Source organism: Rhamphochromis longiceps, linkage group LG19 (assembly GCF_057381845.1).
Source record: "Rhamphochromis longiceps isolate RC_006_pf linkage group LG19, R_longiceps_female_GT1.1, whole genome shotgun sequence".
Taxonomy (NCBI): Eukaryota; Metazoa; Chordata; class Actinopteri; order Cichliformes; family Cichlidae; genus Rhamphochromis; species Rhamphochromis longiceps.
In genome coordinates this window covers 24,987,613-25,002,362 of record NC_140575.1, presented here as the reverse complement: position 1 = coordinate 25,002,362, position 14,750 = coordinate 24,987,613, and the positions used below count along the sequence as shown (strand labels likewise).

The following is a 14,750-nucleotide window of genomic DNA, read 5'->3' as shown; positions in this document are numbered from 1 at the left end:
ATATGCTGCAATGACATCAGTGGCAAATGCTGCTAACTTTAGCTCCAGCCTATTCAAGGGTGTGAATGTTAAAGTCCTTTACTATGCAGGGGCTTTAAATAAAATATAACTGCGGTGAGATATGCAGCCCTTCCAACACCCACACAGTGCCCACAGTGCAGGGGCTTAAAACTACATGGACACATTGTTGAACAGCTTTGTGCTTGCACCACAGGAGTTCATACCCAGAGGAGCTATATTGTAATGCTCAGCTTTCTATCTGTTGCTGAGGCATTACCTTTTACCTAAGTCTCAAAGAGCTGGCAAGTGCCAAATATAGCATATAGACTTTGCAATCCAAATTCTTTTTTAGTAACTAAGCCATGCCTGTTTGACATGAATTTGCCTGAAACAAGATGTTGTGTCAATGGCATACTGAAGATGTTTTTAAATAGGAGAACCGTATAAGAAATATTGTAGATACTAATTGCTGTATCATAAAGGCGTTTATTTCAAAGTGTTTTGAATGAGTGGGGCAACAAATCAAACTTGTTTTTAGTTGGTCACAAGGGGGCAGTGGAGTCCTACCTGCATTATATCACCAGCCCCTGAAGAGTGCACCTGCTCTTTCTGAAATAAATGTACAGTACATGGCGTGCTCGGAAAACGCAAATAGGCATTCTGTGAGGTATGAAGGTCGACTATGTGATATTGACCAAAAACACAGAATAAGCATGGTGAGGTCATGGAAAACAAAATCCGCTGACAATAATTTGATAATAATCTGTGGTCATCTTGTGCTTGCATTCTATGATATAACACAGTAAAGGCTTGCAAAATAAATAAATAAATACCATCCTGCGTTGTTGCCGAAGTCTACAGACATTGACTTGCCCTTGGAATATATTTATGAATGAGCCTTTCTTTCCTCCTCATTTGGATAAATGTCACGAATAAACTAGCGGGCGAATTGGAGTGCTTTTGTCATTCAAGGGGAGGTAAGGCTGTCATTTAGTTGCCTTAGAGACTGCAAATCATCGCGCAGCATCTCTTCGCCCGTCCCCAATGAGCGGGTTCAGCCGCGTTTGCCGTCATCAGGGCTGGAGGCTGGATGAGCTCCAGTCAGCCTGTGCTCTGATTGGCTCTTGTCGTTAATGAGCTGCCATTGAGGATTTTTGGCTCGTGCTGAGGAGAGGTGTGTCTCTGGCTGCTCGAGTACACGCCTCTCGCATAAATGCTCCGCCACAGCTGTGGATCTGATCAGACGCACCAATTTGAAGGGCAGGCTTTCGAGACTTCGCTGAACAGTGACTTTCGCTTTGCGTGAGCATCCCGTTTTGCTTTTGTGGTAGACAAAGAGAAAAAAAAAATAAATACATACATAAATAAATAAAAGTAAAGAGAAGTAAGCGGCAGCAATTAGATCCCCCAGCAGAAGTGACAGCAGGTGTGAATTCATGTCTGTATTTTCACCGCAGATATACTGGTGAGTACTCTGTTTTCCGTTCGTACCTGTTTATGTGTGTGCTTTTGTTTATGCATTTTAAAAATCGTAACTAATTATATGTCAGGCGCTGGATTTCTCGGCATTGCACCTGACAGACAAGAACAATGAAGGATTTAGTTGTTTCGTTTAGATTGGTGATTTCCCTTAAAATCAGCCACCCTATTTTTGTTGCTACACCCACTCATGTTTCCTTTGAGATTTTCTGTGGGGTGTTGCCCCTGAAATTGGAAATGTCACAGCACTCAGATTGGAAAACGAGAATATTGTAGGTCTCGGTCTTAAAAGAAAAAAATCAAATGGTTACCAGGATATTCGGTAGGTTTAGGTACTGCTCCATGCGCCAGTTTAGAAAGGTGCATTAGTCTCACTGTGCTGTCATCATTTTCAGCTTATTTCAGTCCATTTGACAGTAAATGTAAGTTGATCTCTTCTCACTTTCATGCCATTTTTGGAAGCTCGGAACAAATAGGCTTACTTTGCTGTATGTGAATGTAATAGGACCTTTGCTTTCAGTTTTTGGTCTTAAATACTGAACGTGCAAAAAGAGAAGTGCGCCCTATCTATTACTAATATCTGTTATCAGTGTTACATTTTCCATAGCCGGCAATCAGTAGCCTACCATGACTCCATAATTCACTCTTTGATGGAGGAATAAGGAATGTGTCTTTGTTTGTTCGGGCATTTTTAATTCTCTTCTGTCAAATATTTTCCTTTCTTTACAGAGGATATGCAAGCTGCTTTGAAAAAAATGGTTTTGCGAGCACTGTTAAAACCTCAGTAGGCCTCTGTTTGTCTCTACCAGGAAGTTCAAAATCGACCTCTTTGTTTTAACCACACGTTGCTTTCTCGCCTGAACTTACTTACAGTAGGCTTGCGCTTCTGTCAGAAACCTTCACTTCTTTGGTTTTATCAGAGTGGTGTAACTGTTTCAGAGTGCGAAACAAGATTGTTATGCTGCACTGAAGTCTTTGCCTTTCTCTGTGCCAACAAGAAGACATTTCTCTCCCAAAATGCCATCATCTTGTATAAAATACTACATCACATATAAAGAGAAAAATGTCTTCCATTGGTTGAGTTTCTCAAACTATTCAATATGAGTAAGCACTTGGCAACAGTGTAAAGAGATAATTTTCCACATACATCGCAGAGGACACTGATATATGATGTGTTTTCAGTGATGGTCAGCCCACAGGAATCTGGATTCAACTCATTTGTTCCTGCTCACTTCTGAGGGTCCTACTCATTGAGCCCCACATACCTGCAGAGCTGGGTGACTTGGGTGGTGGAAAGCACAGCACTTGGCACTGAACCTCATCAGCTTTGCTCTGTGTTTGCCACATTGCATTAGATTTATGATCGTCGTAGTAGTAGTAAGGACTAGCAGGGGTGTTCAGAGGGGAAACAATGTTAATAATGCAAGTTGCACATTCCTCTTGTGGCGTGAGATTGTTGCAAAGACCATTTGGGCTCCAGTCAGCGTCACTACAGAGAAGCAAGGAACTAGCATGGAGCTAGCCTCTTTGTAGTTCAGGGACAGGTGAATAAAACAACAGTCACATTTGTTTAACAAGCAGACTCAGTTTTTGTTCACGTTTTGAAAAGGAAGATTTTTGACAGCAGTTGGAAAGGCTTTCCTGTAGAAACCCAAAGAAGTTCATGTCGTTTGTATGTGAAAAGGCTCCAGCGTAAGGTCAGCGTTGTTAGGAATAAGTAGAGCAGATTTGGTACAGCAAGCGCTTTAAAGAGCTATGCTTGAACCCAGCAATCAACTAATTAACTGAATTGCTCTAAACTTTGGACATATGGTCAAGAACATATTGGACCGTAGTGGCCTCGTGATGGTACTGGCTATCTATCTGTGGCCTGGCTCGCTGAGGCATTAGGAAGCTGGCAGGACCAGGTATGCATTAGGCTGACTGGGTCAAGAGGTAAGAGATTAAGTGCCATCTGCACCACCAGCCTCACCGATTAATCATTGAGATCATGTATCTTTAATGTGTTTCTTGCTTACAGAAATAGGCGGTCTGTTCCTTAACTCTGTTAAGGTCACATGTAAGCGTGCGAGTTGCGGTCATGCTGAATGCATCTAATCTATACCACTTGGTTGCTTGGATAACTCCTGCGTCCTCTTTGAGAGGGGCATGTCGTCGATCCCTCCCTGACACCTGAAGCAGTAATTCCAGGACTATTTGTGCATGTTTGTTTCCTCCCAGGTTGACTTGTTACTCGTGCACCCCTACTTCCTCCTCATTGTGCCCCTTTGTGTTTTATTAGGCTGATGTTCTGTTATTCTTAGCTGAGCAGGATGTTTATAGATCCCCGAACAGAAATATGACTGGCAAGTCCTAAGTGTTTATCTTTCTTTTCCTTCTCTCCCTCCCTTTCCCCTCTTCTCCTCCTGCTCAGGTCTTCACTGTCATCCTTCTGTCTCCACCTCTGCTGTTTTTGCATGTCTGCCTCACGCTCCTCTGAACCCCACTCAGCGATGATATTAGTTAAAGAATAACCTGAGCTGACTTTTTTTTTCCCCATCCTAAACCTTGCATATCCCTCAAGCCTCCTCGGTTTATTTCTGGATATCCGGCTATTGTTTCTGGCCAGTCGTCTCACTAGCGCAGAAAAGGTTACTTAACAGTGATTCAGACGGAAGCTTTTTAATTTTAACATTTTCAGAGCCATTGTACACCCTGCTATGATGGCAGTCTTTCTTCCTGAAACAACAAGAGGTTGTGTATATTTAGGGATGGAAAAATTGATTATTTCTATGCCCCAGGGGTTAAAGATCTCGGTCTTATATCTCATGATTCAGTCCCCCTTGTTAATAATCCCATCTTAATTTAGGCTACATAGAAACTGCAGTATGTGTATAGGTACATGTGTTACATTCAAAAGTTGACGGTACTGATTAAAGGTTCAGATACACAAAGCGGAGACCTAGAAATCCTGGGTTGTACCAGGGGTCAGTGAATGATCTGAGTGCTGTTCTAGCCTGTGGCTCTCTTAACTTTTTAATGTTAGGTGTTCTCAGTACAAAATGTAATAAAGTTCTTGTGGGTTGGTGTCATCTTGACAATTTCTCAAACAAAAACAAAGGTCAACAATAAAAATCTTCCATTCAAACATCGAGGTTGAAGCAATGCAGAGGGGATTGTCAGGACGCTGTGCTTTGAATGAGTCATGCATGGAGATAATAAGGCAGAACAGTACTTTACGCAGAAATTCCACATAATATATTCCATGTAATGGCAGATGAAGTGAAAGTGAGGGTTTGACAGATTTGTTTGTAGAGAGACTTCAGTTTTTTTCCCCTTATCAATATATATTTATTTCTTTAATAAAATATGTCTCTGTCAGAGAATTCAGCAGATCCTTAAAAAAGAAAAGTTATACCATAATACCATTTTCACCAAAGCCTACCTTTTAAAAAAATATAATTTTCATGCTTCTGATGCATCTAAAAATAAACCCTCCGTCTGAATTTCTGATTTAAAGTAGGTTAAGTGAAGCCCACACATCTTGTCCCAAAAAATAAATAAATAAGCAAGCCCATCAAACTGGATAATGTGAGCATGTGAGTGAGCTTCTTGGCATGCTCTATTTTCTTTGTCCTTTTTAGCCAGTGACCACACAAACCACAAGCCTGTGGCCACTGACCACTAGGCACCAGGCTTTAAATAGAGAGCGTGAGAAGGCCGCTCAGCATCTTGTCTCAAGACAGCATCTATGCGAGTCTTGGGACCTGCTTTAAGCGTTACTGCGACAATGCTGGATAGTGAATGCACTGAGCTTGGATAAACAACCTTTTGCTACTTTCATCTAAAATGGAAAGTTTGGCCAAGCTTTGATGGAACTGAGTGCATCAAGTTCCTCCCCAGTCAAATACCACAGCACGCCCCCAGCACACTCTCACAATGACTGTTCTCTGGTTGCTAGCGCAAGAGCACATCACTCTGTATTGAGAAACGGCCACCTTATGCAAGCCGCATCATGAGCTCTGCAGCTTTGCAGTGCATTAGCAAAGCAGACGGACTGGATGCGTGTTGTGTTGTGGTGGAGATGTGCAGAGTATAAACAAAACTGTCAAACATCAGCAGGGAAATAGATCAACCATAACTTTCAGACCTGGGCTGCAAATAGATGGTTTGATAAGTGTTTCTCTCTCTCTCATTGGCATGCTTGTGTTAGTTATTATAGCCTTTGAACTTTTATCCGTTTATCTTCACTGTATACAGTCTGCGCAGTAGTATGCCATACAAAATACACGGGGATTACATTATTATTGATTAGAAACATTTGGATAATTCAACACTATAAATCTTCTTAGTGTTTTTATTTTCTCTGCAGATGCCGGGCAACTGTGCTATGATCGTCACTGTGTCTAATCACATTGCTTGTCTTCTTCTTTCAACCCTACAGTCCAGTGTTTGTGCCCAGCCGAGATATGACTGAGGTGATGATCAACAGCACCCCCATGGAGGACATGAGGCTCAGCCCCAGCAAGGACAGACTCTCCTTCCAGGTAGGACACACGTGCATGCATGACAGATAAACAGCACTTCCTTCCAAATTCCCAGCCTGTGCATTTTTATGCAGCATTGTCATTTCATATCTGCTTTTATCCATTTATTATCTTGAATCTGAGTATCATCTAATGATATAGTGATTATTTTCTTTCTTCCATCATTACGAGCGAAGCAAATATTAGAATTATTACAGATAAAAATCTGTGTTTTAAGATAAAGCAAGAATGCCCACCTAGATACTGAGATTACGATGATAAGAAAGCATTATAGCTAAATTGCACAGCCCTTGTGCTGTTTCTTTCTTTAAAATTCTAATATGTAATGGAAAGGACATTGCAGATTATAGTTGTTACAGCCTAAAAGTCTGTCTATCCGACTGACTTGTCCGAGGTCTGCACATTCAAATTATCCGAGGTACGTCACAAAAATAAACCCTCAACAGATTAGTGTTTTTAAAAGCGGCTATCAGGTGGTCTTGACAAGTTGTAGCCAAAGGCTTTGTTTTGCTGTCAGCTGAGCAGGGTCATCTTAGAAATGAAATTATTTGAATATGCAGCTGCTTCATTATTTTACTGTCTAAAAATTAAAAGGCTTTCTGTCAATACTCTACGGGAGGGAAATTAACATGAAGATGGAATACTTATCAAAGAGGTCATCTCCTGTTAAGTTCATTTTGATTATTTAAAACTTCATTATAGTGTCAAACTGTGTGTTTGGTGCATTTATAAACCGTATAGAGCTGTGTGTGAAGACTATGACTCAGAGAGGATGTAGACTGACCTAGAGGAAAAGGCCCACTTCCTCTCCACTCAATTCACACCACAGCTGTGAGTCTGTCTGAGAGGGGCCAAGAGAAAAGGAGGGTGCCAGTGTGTCACTCCCTCACTCTTTCTATCCTTATCCTGCCCAATGTCCCAGGATCTCCTTAGAGAAGCCCTGTATGAACTGGTGATGCTCCATCAGTAGCTTCCTCTATTATGAGTTCCTAGGACTTTGACTCTAGTAACCATGGCCATGAAATCCCAGATGCTATTACAAAAGCTACTAAAATAAATATGAGCTATGATACTAGATGGTGAAAACTGAGTAGATGTTGACTTTCTGAATTATCACAAGGCAATGTCATGATTCACAACTAACCACGCTAGAAGAGCTTAAAATAGCCTACATTGTGCCTGGGTGATGTGTCTTCACTTCCTGTCATTGGAAGTGAAAGTGATTACATGTTTTAGCTAGGGGTCCGAAGGCAAGGTCACTCACTGCCCAACTCCCCTTGGTGCTGACGCACAGTGAGGATTAGCGATGCTGGCCAGAAATGCAGATCGACTCAAGCATTACACATAAATACGGATCTGCGTGCACACATAATTACATGGCATTTACTTGGCACAGTTTGTTATGCACCTGGGTTTGAAGAATGTAAAACAAAAATGACTAATGGACACGTACAACCTTTTATAACCTGGGAGATTTTCCTCGTTTGCTTTCTTAGCTCTTTTTCCTCCCTTCTCATCTGTCTCCTATGGAATTCATGGAGACTTGGACACAGCTGGATCTCCTCTATCTCTTGTCTCACTTTCTCTCCTGCCCCATCTAATGCTTTCTTTCCACTCGGCTCTATGCCCAGACAGCGACATCGCCCCCCTTTACCCCACCCCCAAATGTCTAGGAATGAAATATGCAGGTCTAAAAATATTCATCCACTTTATCCAAACAACAGCAAAAAAGAGGGGGGGAAAAAATGCTGTTCTTGGACCAGGAGTGGCAGGCTTTTTTCCCCTGGGCCATTCCTCCTGTTTCTGAGAACAGAGAAAGTCTGAGGTTGATGTCAAATCTTGCCAGGACAGGGAATGCGTGTAATCTCTGTCAGTCTGTCTCTCATGCCCTTCAGTTCAGATCCAAATATTTTAGTGTGACACGCCACATTTATCAGCATACATGGATTTGCAGATAACGCAACAGATTTCGTGTTCTTTCCGAGGAGATTTTTGACTTTACATCCACAGAAGTGTTCAATATTCAAAAGCTGACTGTTACAGAGATAGGTTTCCTAATTATGCACAAATCATGTCGCAGTGAAATTTTACTTTTTTTAACTCTTGGTTTAAAATGTTATGATTATGCTATTGTATAATCCTCAGAGTTGCGGGTGACGCTCATAAGCGGCTATGAGGTGCTTGGCACAATTCCTTCCAAGACATTGAGATTAAACATGAGGCAGCATTTATCCTAAGTCCTGCTAGAGATGCCTCATTTACCCATACAGACCCTTGTGCAGCATCTATGCAGAAAGCTGGTATAACTGAAGGAATGTGGGTTGGGTAAGCACAGGTATGCCACTGGGATTTTAATCAACCCGTTCCTATCGCAGATGTTTAGTCTTCGCATCACTTCCTCCTTCGTTGCAGCCCTATAGTGGTGCCTGCAACACTTGCACAAGATTCAAGTTAAGTTGTAGGAATCCAAAAGTCTTGCTTACAAATAACTTTTTTGGGGGGGATAGCTGACGCTCCACTACATTTCAGAGCCCAACTAGTATCCCCATTCAGTTAATGACAGATGAATAACCATTTGTGTATTTTCTCTACAGATATTCCCAGACCCCTCGGATTTTGACCGTTGCTGTAAGCTCAAAGATCGCCTCCCATCCATTGTGGTTGAGCCGACAGAAGGAGAAGTTGAGAGCGGGGAGCTTCGCTGGCCTCCAGAGGAGTTTTTGGTCAGTGAGGAGGAGGAGGAGGACGAAGAGGAAGAAGAGGAACAGAATAGCAGCATTCAAAATGGACAGCCAGCACAGAACTCGCAGCACTAGAGGCTGTGTTATAGCACCCATACACTCTTTCTTCTTTCTGATGGACTGTCCCGTTTCATACACTGGTTATACTTCACATCAGCACTCCAGTTCACTCAACTGACAGATGCCGTCTCGTTTCCCATGACACCAAAAAAGAAAAACAAATCCCTCCACGCGAGAAGCAATATGCACACATAAACACACTTTTATGACATCGTAACGTATCCTCCTGGACTGCAAATCAATCAAAAACAGACTTGGAAGAGATCAGACAATGCACACCTCTAACCTTCACCTACTTCTTACCACCGTGTGTGTCTCGGCCCAGACCAGATGTCCTGTTGGACAGCGGCAGCTCAGTGCTCCATGGACAGGTCTCGCACTGCAGGATGTTACTACTGCTCTGTACCTAACTTCAAAATGGCTGGCGTCATGACCCCAGAGGCTTCCTACTTGTATGCAGAACTATTGTGGTACCCGTGGGAATTATTGTACAGTACACTGTCAATGTTTGTGTTCAGAATCTGGTTTGCTATGTTATTATTATTATTATTGTAATTGCCACTGCTGTAGACTTGTCTGTTCTGGAGAAGCTGAAACTTTGTGACTTGTCTGTTGAATGGATTTTGTGCAAAATGTTGTTGGGAATGTTTTAGTTTTGGGAGGTTTTTGTTTTTTTTGGGGGGGGGGTGTCCTTCACTGTCAGCCACTCGCATTTAAAGAAATTAAAAAAATAAATGGGGGGGGGGGGGAAGAAGTGTTATGAAAATCAGAGGTGAAAAATGGTATGCATGATAAATATATGTGGGACGTCTTCATTTTCCCCAGTTATGTACCAAAGTCAAGTTATGCTATGATCCCCCTCATGACACTGGCCTCCTGAAAGCCTTATGATGGACAGTATTTTGATGATGCAGCAAAATGATCTGACTGAGAACAAAAAGTGTCACCGACAGGCTGCTGTTCAAAGAGAAAAGCTGAATAAGGATATGTAAATACTTGTTCCTAGTGAGCCGACTCCCGAGGCCTTGTAGTGCACTGATCGTCTTTTTTTTTTTTTTTTTTTTTCTTGATTTCTTTCTAACTTTTTAGAAAGACAAAGTCTGAGATTCACTCTGAGCTGTACACATTTGATTGTCTTTCCCAGTCTTCCTCTTTTTTTTTTTTTTTTTTTTTTTTTTTTAAACAGCCATACTTTTGAAGCAACACCATGAAGTACAGGTTGTAGAGAATTCGCACCGTGGGCCACAGTTTGCAGAAGTAATCTTTGTTCACGTCGCTCTTGGAACTCCTGATGTTTGCCAAACGCTGTTAATATTGTTACTGGTTCTCTGGTAGTAATGTCAGTTTATTTGCCTACAGTGTTTCTGTGTTCTTCTCCACTCAGTCATCATGACTTGGTGTATGTGGGGTCAGTTTCTAACTGTTGTAGAAGCATGTCTGAGATATTGTCTTTGTATTTTCTCATTTTGTGGCATTAGGGCTGTGTACAGAACATCTCTCTCTCCTGTCACCTGCAGGTCCCACATTGTTTTTGTAAAGCTCAGGGAGATAAGCCGCCATCTTTCTCTTGTGTTTTTTTTTTTTTTTTTTTTTTTTTTTTTTTTTTTTTCCCCCTATTATTTTTGTATTTAGACCACTCTTCTCAGTGACTATTACAAAGGCTGTAAATAAACATTTGAATTTGCTATCCAGCTGTGTGAGTCTGACTTCCATGTTTACAGTACAAGTTAATGGCTGTTTTTAGAGGGGTAGTCCTCCAGCACATTTGAAGTATCTTCCAAGAGACTTTACTTCAGTGTTTACTTACATTCTCTATCTTAACCCCTACCCCCCCCCCCCCCCCCCCCCCCCCCCCCCCCCCTCTCTATTCACTTCACCTGCAATGGTTAGAGAAAAGCGGTATTACTTCCTGCTTCGCATCTTTCGCATACAGAATCTCTTTCTCTCTCTCTACGAAAACAGATGCATGTATCAAATATATGTGTGTGTGTGTATATATAGAAGCGAGAGCAGGCCGCATGTTACTTCCTGTCTACAGCTTGCACACAGTGTTACACCTAGTATAAGCAAAACCTCATTCCTGAACACTGAACCGACTTCATTTTAAGTTCTTTAAAAATGTATTTATTTTTTAAATGGTACGTTTAAAATAAGGTGGTGCTATCCAGCAGTATAAAGAACGATGGGTTTCCCTGCCAGTTTTTTTTGAAAGACTTCACCATTTTCTGCAAAATTAAGGATAGAACGCTGTCTTACCCCGAGGAAGCAGCTCCTCAAGCACTACTCATAAACACTCTCCAGAATGAAACGAGACTAATAAAATGTGGTTGAGTGGAAAAGCTGTAACCGGGAACTGGGGGGGGGGGGGGAGTTAAGGGACTAAGCAAAAAGCTTTCTGATCACTGTTACAATGGAAACTTCTCAGGTGATTTGCTGCCATGTGCTCTATTTGTGACCCTCGAGGTCAGCTTGGATTGCCTGGTACTGGGAATAGTTCATAAGAGTTGCTGCAGTAGGCCCTTTGGGGGCCAAGGGCCTCATATACTGGCCAAGGTGGTACTCTTGGGGCCTTAGGGTCACTTCCTGGAAATGGAACAATGAAAGGTCATTCTGTCCCGCTTCCTTCTTCCTGGAAAAAAATGGAACATAAAGAGTTATTAATACCCCCCAGCTGATAATGGTGGTCGGCTGCAGAATGTGTGTGTCTGGCCCAGGAAGCCGCCACGTCTGGTTTTGAATAGACTAGAAAATGAATGTCCTTTGTGACATTCTTAATAGCTGTTTCTTGATCTCAGTGGAAAAAGTCATGAGATCATGGAAAGAAGAAATTACAAGAAGTTAGAAAAGGATAACTACAGCCCTTGGGGAAGCTGACTGAACTTGCATCCAGCTACGCAATCATATGACGTCAGCCAGAGACCTCTGAACTCCACGGCGTCCGTCAAATATTGCTGAAGAAAGCAATATACGTCAGGTTTAATAAAGAAAGGTCCTGTGTTTCCGAGGTTAAGGGAGATATGAAAGCGGGCCCTCCAGCATCTTTCCATGGAACTTTGACATTTTAAGCAGTTCTTATTTTCAGCTCTTTTTCGTCAGTCACTTTGGAGCTGATTAACTCAGTAAAGAACCTTTGAAGTTAGACTTTTTGCAACCCTGCAAACTGTATTTGTTTTTCCCCCTTCAAACCTAACTCTGAAAACCAAACTGAGACAAGCAAATGGCAGAACAATAAAGTTATAATACCCTCATCAGGACAAGTTAAGATCTGACTGCAGAAATGTTTATCCGTAACACCCTAAAATGTTCCTTGAAACAAGTTCAAGCTGTTTCCTCATTCGTGTTTTTTTTTTTAATAATGCTGAAAAGTAAGAAAGTGAAAAGACAGGACTTAACACCATTTGCATCAGATTTTTTTGTTGTGTTGCAAAGCCACTGTGAATTAAACCTATCACTAAGGACTTCTACAGCACACCAACATTTTGCTATCTGAAAAAACAGTGAAAACTCAGCTCCAACTTACTCAGTTATGTTGTTTTTAGGTAAATTAAAGTAAATGTTTCCCAAAATGTGCATCATTTCTAAGCATACTTTTCTATTAAATTTAACTGTGGCCTGTATGAATTTAACTAGATTCATCTTATATTCAGTCAAAGTTTCTTCACACTGTAAATCTTTTTTGCTAACTGTAGCGTTTGTGGTCAGAGGTGACAGCATTCATTTTGTAAGATGACTGCTTGGTCAGAGTCACTGAGAACCCTGTGACATGAGGGGGGGGGGGGGGGGGGAGTGTGTCTCGCACACCATTGTTGGCATGAGATGCAGTATCTTTAAAAGTGTGTGAGAGCGTGTGCGCCTGGCTGTGTATTAAAACTGCTGTCAGAGTCCTCCGAGTGAAGTCACTGATAGCTCTTCTAGCTCATTCTTGGAATTCTTTCCAATGGAAACAATCCCATCGCTGATCCCGGTGTGTCAGCAGAGTCTGACCTGCCAACCCCTGAATTCGCCTCGACTCCCAGCTATAGTCCACATTAACACTGTTTCACTATCACTCCTCTGCGCATAAACTCACAAGAACCCCTTTTTATTTCCTAAAACATATCATTAAACAAAACGCTTACCCTTGATGCAACTTTAGATTTTTCCCTTTTTGCTCCACTTTGATTGTTTTCTTGTTCTTTCGCTATCCCATACTTTTAATCTATTCTGTTGTTCCAACAACATTCCCATACTTACACAACAGTAGAAATGCTCTCTGCATTCCCACACTTCAGGTTTTGTTTCATTATAAACAGTTCCCTTGCTATTTTAGTGCTACAACCTTACTCTGTAAGCCACTGAGTTTTATTCTTTGTGTTCATGCATAACTGTGCCTCTGTGTTTGTGCGAAGCTTGCAAAGGGGTGCAGGGGCTTGAAGGTTTTATGTACAACTGTGTCTGTTATTATGAGCACCATGTGCGTAAGGGAAAGATTCTTTTCCCATGGTTCCTCAAGTGTGAGAAGAAAGTAGAGCTCTCAGGACATGAAGCAAAAACTCAGATAGTTATTTATAACCTGTCTGGAGTCGACCTACCAAGCGTAGACACATATCTGGCACTGTTTGCGAGGGAAGAGTTAGAATAAGATACATGGAGAGGGATGCAAACAAGAAGGGGGGACTAAAAGGTTAAGGAGTCAGGGGGGTAAAATGAAGGATGATGAGGAGGGAGAGCATAATGACACCTGCGCCTTGACATTGCTAAATCATAGGTCAAAGAACTTTCGTCTCTCTTGGTGGCCAATCTAAATAAGGCTCAGTGAGATAAGGTAAAAGGCAACCATAGTAAAAGTGACACCTGTGATTTTGTTCAGCGCCATTATTGCCCAATAAAATGTAACCAATGTACTTTCCAAATTACACTACAGCATTGATACATGTGATAAACCAATCAAGAACAAAACACCACAAATTGCTATTTGAAACAAATCCTGCATCCCTGCAAAGATAACCGGACTCAAACATGCGCAACTCTGCAAATCCGCTCTCTGAAACTCATCAGACAAGACATAATGCAACAGTTGGATGCACAGCTAAAAGCCCAGAGGACTGATGAGTCAGAGCACCCCAGGACTGAGCTCTCTGTTTAACAGTGATGCAAGGTGCATCTCAGTTTAAAGCTTTTAAAGCTTTGATCAATACAAGACCGCTGGCGTCCACTTTGTGTCGGAGTTTTGTGCGTTAATGTGCTAAGCCACAGGCTGCTGCTATTCCGTAGAGATCAGAGTGGAAAAAGTGAGGACAGAGAGACGGGGACATGGAGTTAAACAGACAGAAAATAAAAATGGAGTGACAGCGTTGTGTGTGCCTTGTTACAGATGTAGAGCTGAGACATGTAAGTTTGTAGAGGAAGAGAAGTGAAAGGGAAGAGGATTTAGATCTAACCCTCTTTGAAAAACCAAAAAAGCGCAATAGGTCATCAGAGGCAAGAATGTTATATAAAAAAACAAACCAAATGGGTTTTTTTTTCTTTCCAGTAAAACCTCATTAAAGGGCTATCAATAGATTCTATTCAAAATAAACCAAAACACAGCGTACTATGCCTAAAAAGTCACTCTCTCTCCCACATGGACTTATGTAAGCGGAAAGGCATGTTTAACTTAAATCAGTGTTGTTGCTCATGTCGAGCGCTATCAGTCAGTTTGGTCATAACTTTCGCTGTAAAAAAGAAAACAAAGGTGAATTACACTAACTACACTTACCTCCCAAGTTGTCTTTTTATCAGCAAACAAGTGTTTGTGTTTTAACTTTTCCGTGGATTAAAAATACTTGAGCTCTCAGATAAGGGGAATTCTCTTAGGGAATATGTTTGGGAGAAAATGAGCAAAATTCTTTTGCTAAATTTTCTTAAACAACCGTCATCAATCTTGTGGAGCTGCTGCTTTTTATTCGAAGGTGAGCTGCCACCA

General features: G+C 41.6%; 1 protein-coding gene across 1 annotated transcript; it reads left to right on the top strand.

Annotated features, from left to right (window-relative positions):
- The first annotated feature begins 1,255 nt into the window (after positions 1-1,255).
- Positions 1,256-9,486, top strand: lbh (LBH regulator of WNT signaling pathway). The gene is made up of 3 exons (XM_085392318.1): positions 1,256-1,465; positions 5,903-6,005; positions 8,600-9,486. Exons 1-3 carry the CDS (start codon positions 1,437-1,439, stop codon positions 8,819-8,821), a joined length of 354 nt encoding a protein of 117 aa, XP_085248444.1. The 5' UTR covers positions 1,256-1,436; the 3' UTR covers positions 8,822-9,486.
- Positions 9,487-14,750: the final 5,264 nt, after the last annotated feature.

Bases quoted from the DNA above. Each gene is read 5' to 3' on its own strand.
- lbh (XM_085392318.1), top strand. From the start codon at position 1,437: ATGTCTGTATTTTCACCGCAGATATACTG. The intron at 1,466-5,902 runs GTGAGTACTCTG...TCAACCCTACAG, and splicing joins TTTTCACCGCAGATATACTG to TCCAGTGTTTGTGCCCAGCC. The intron at 6,006-8,599 runs GTAGGACACACG...TTTTCTCTACAG, and splicing joins AGGACAGACTCTCCTTCCAG to ATATTCCCAGACCCCTCGGA.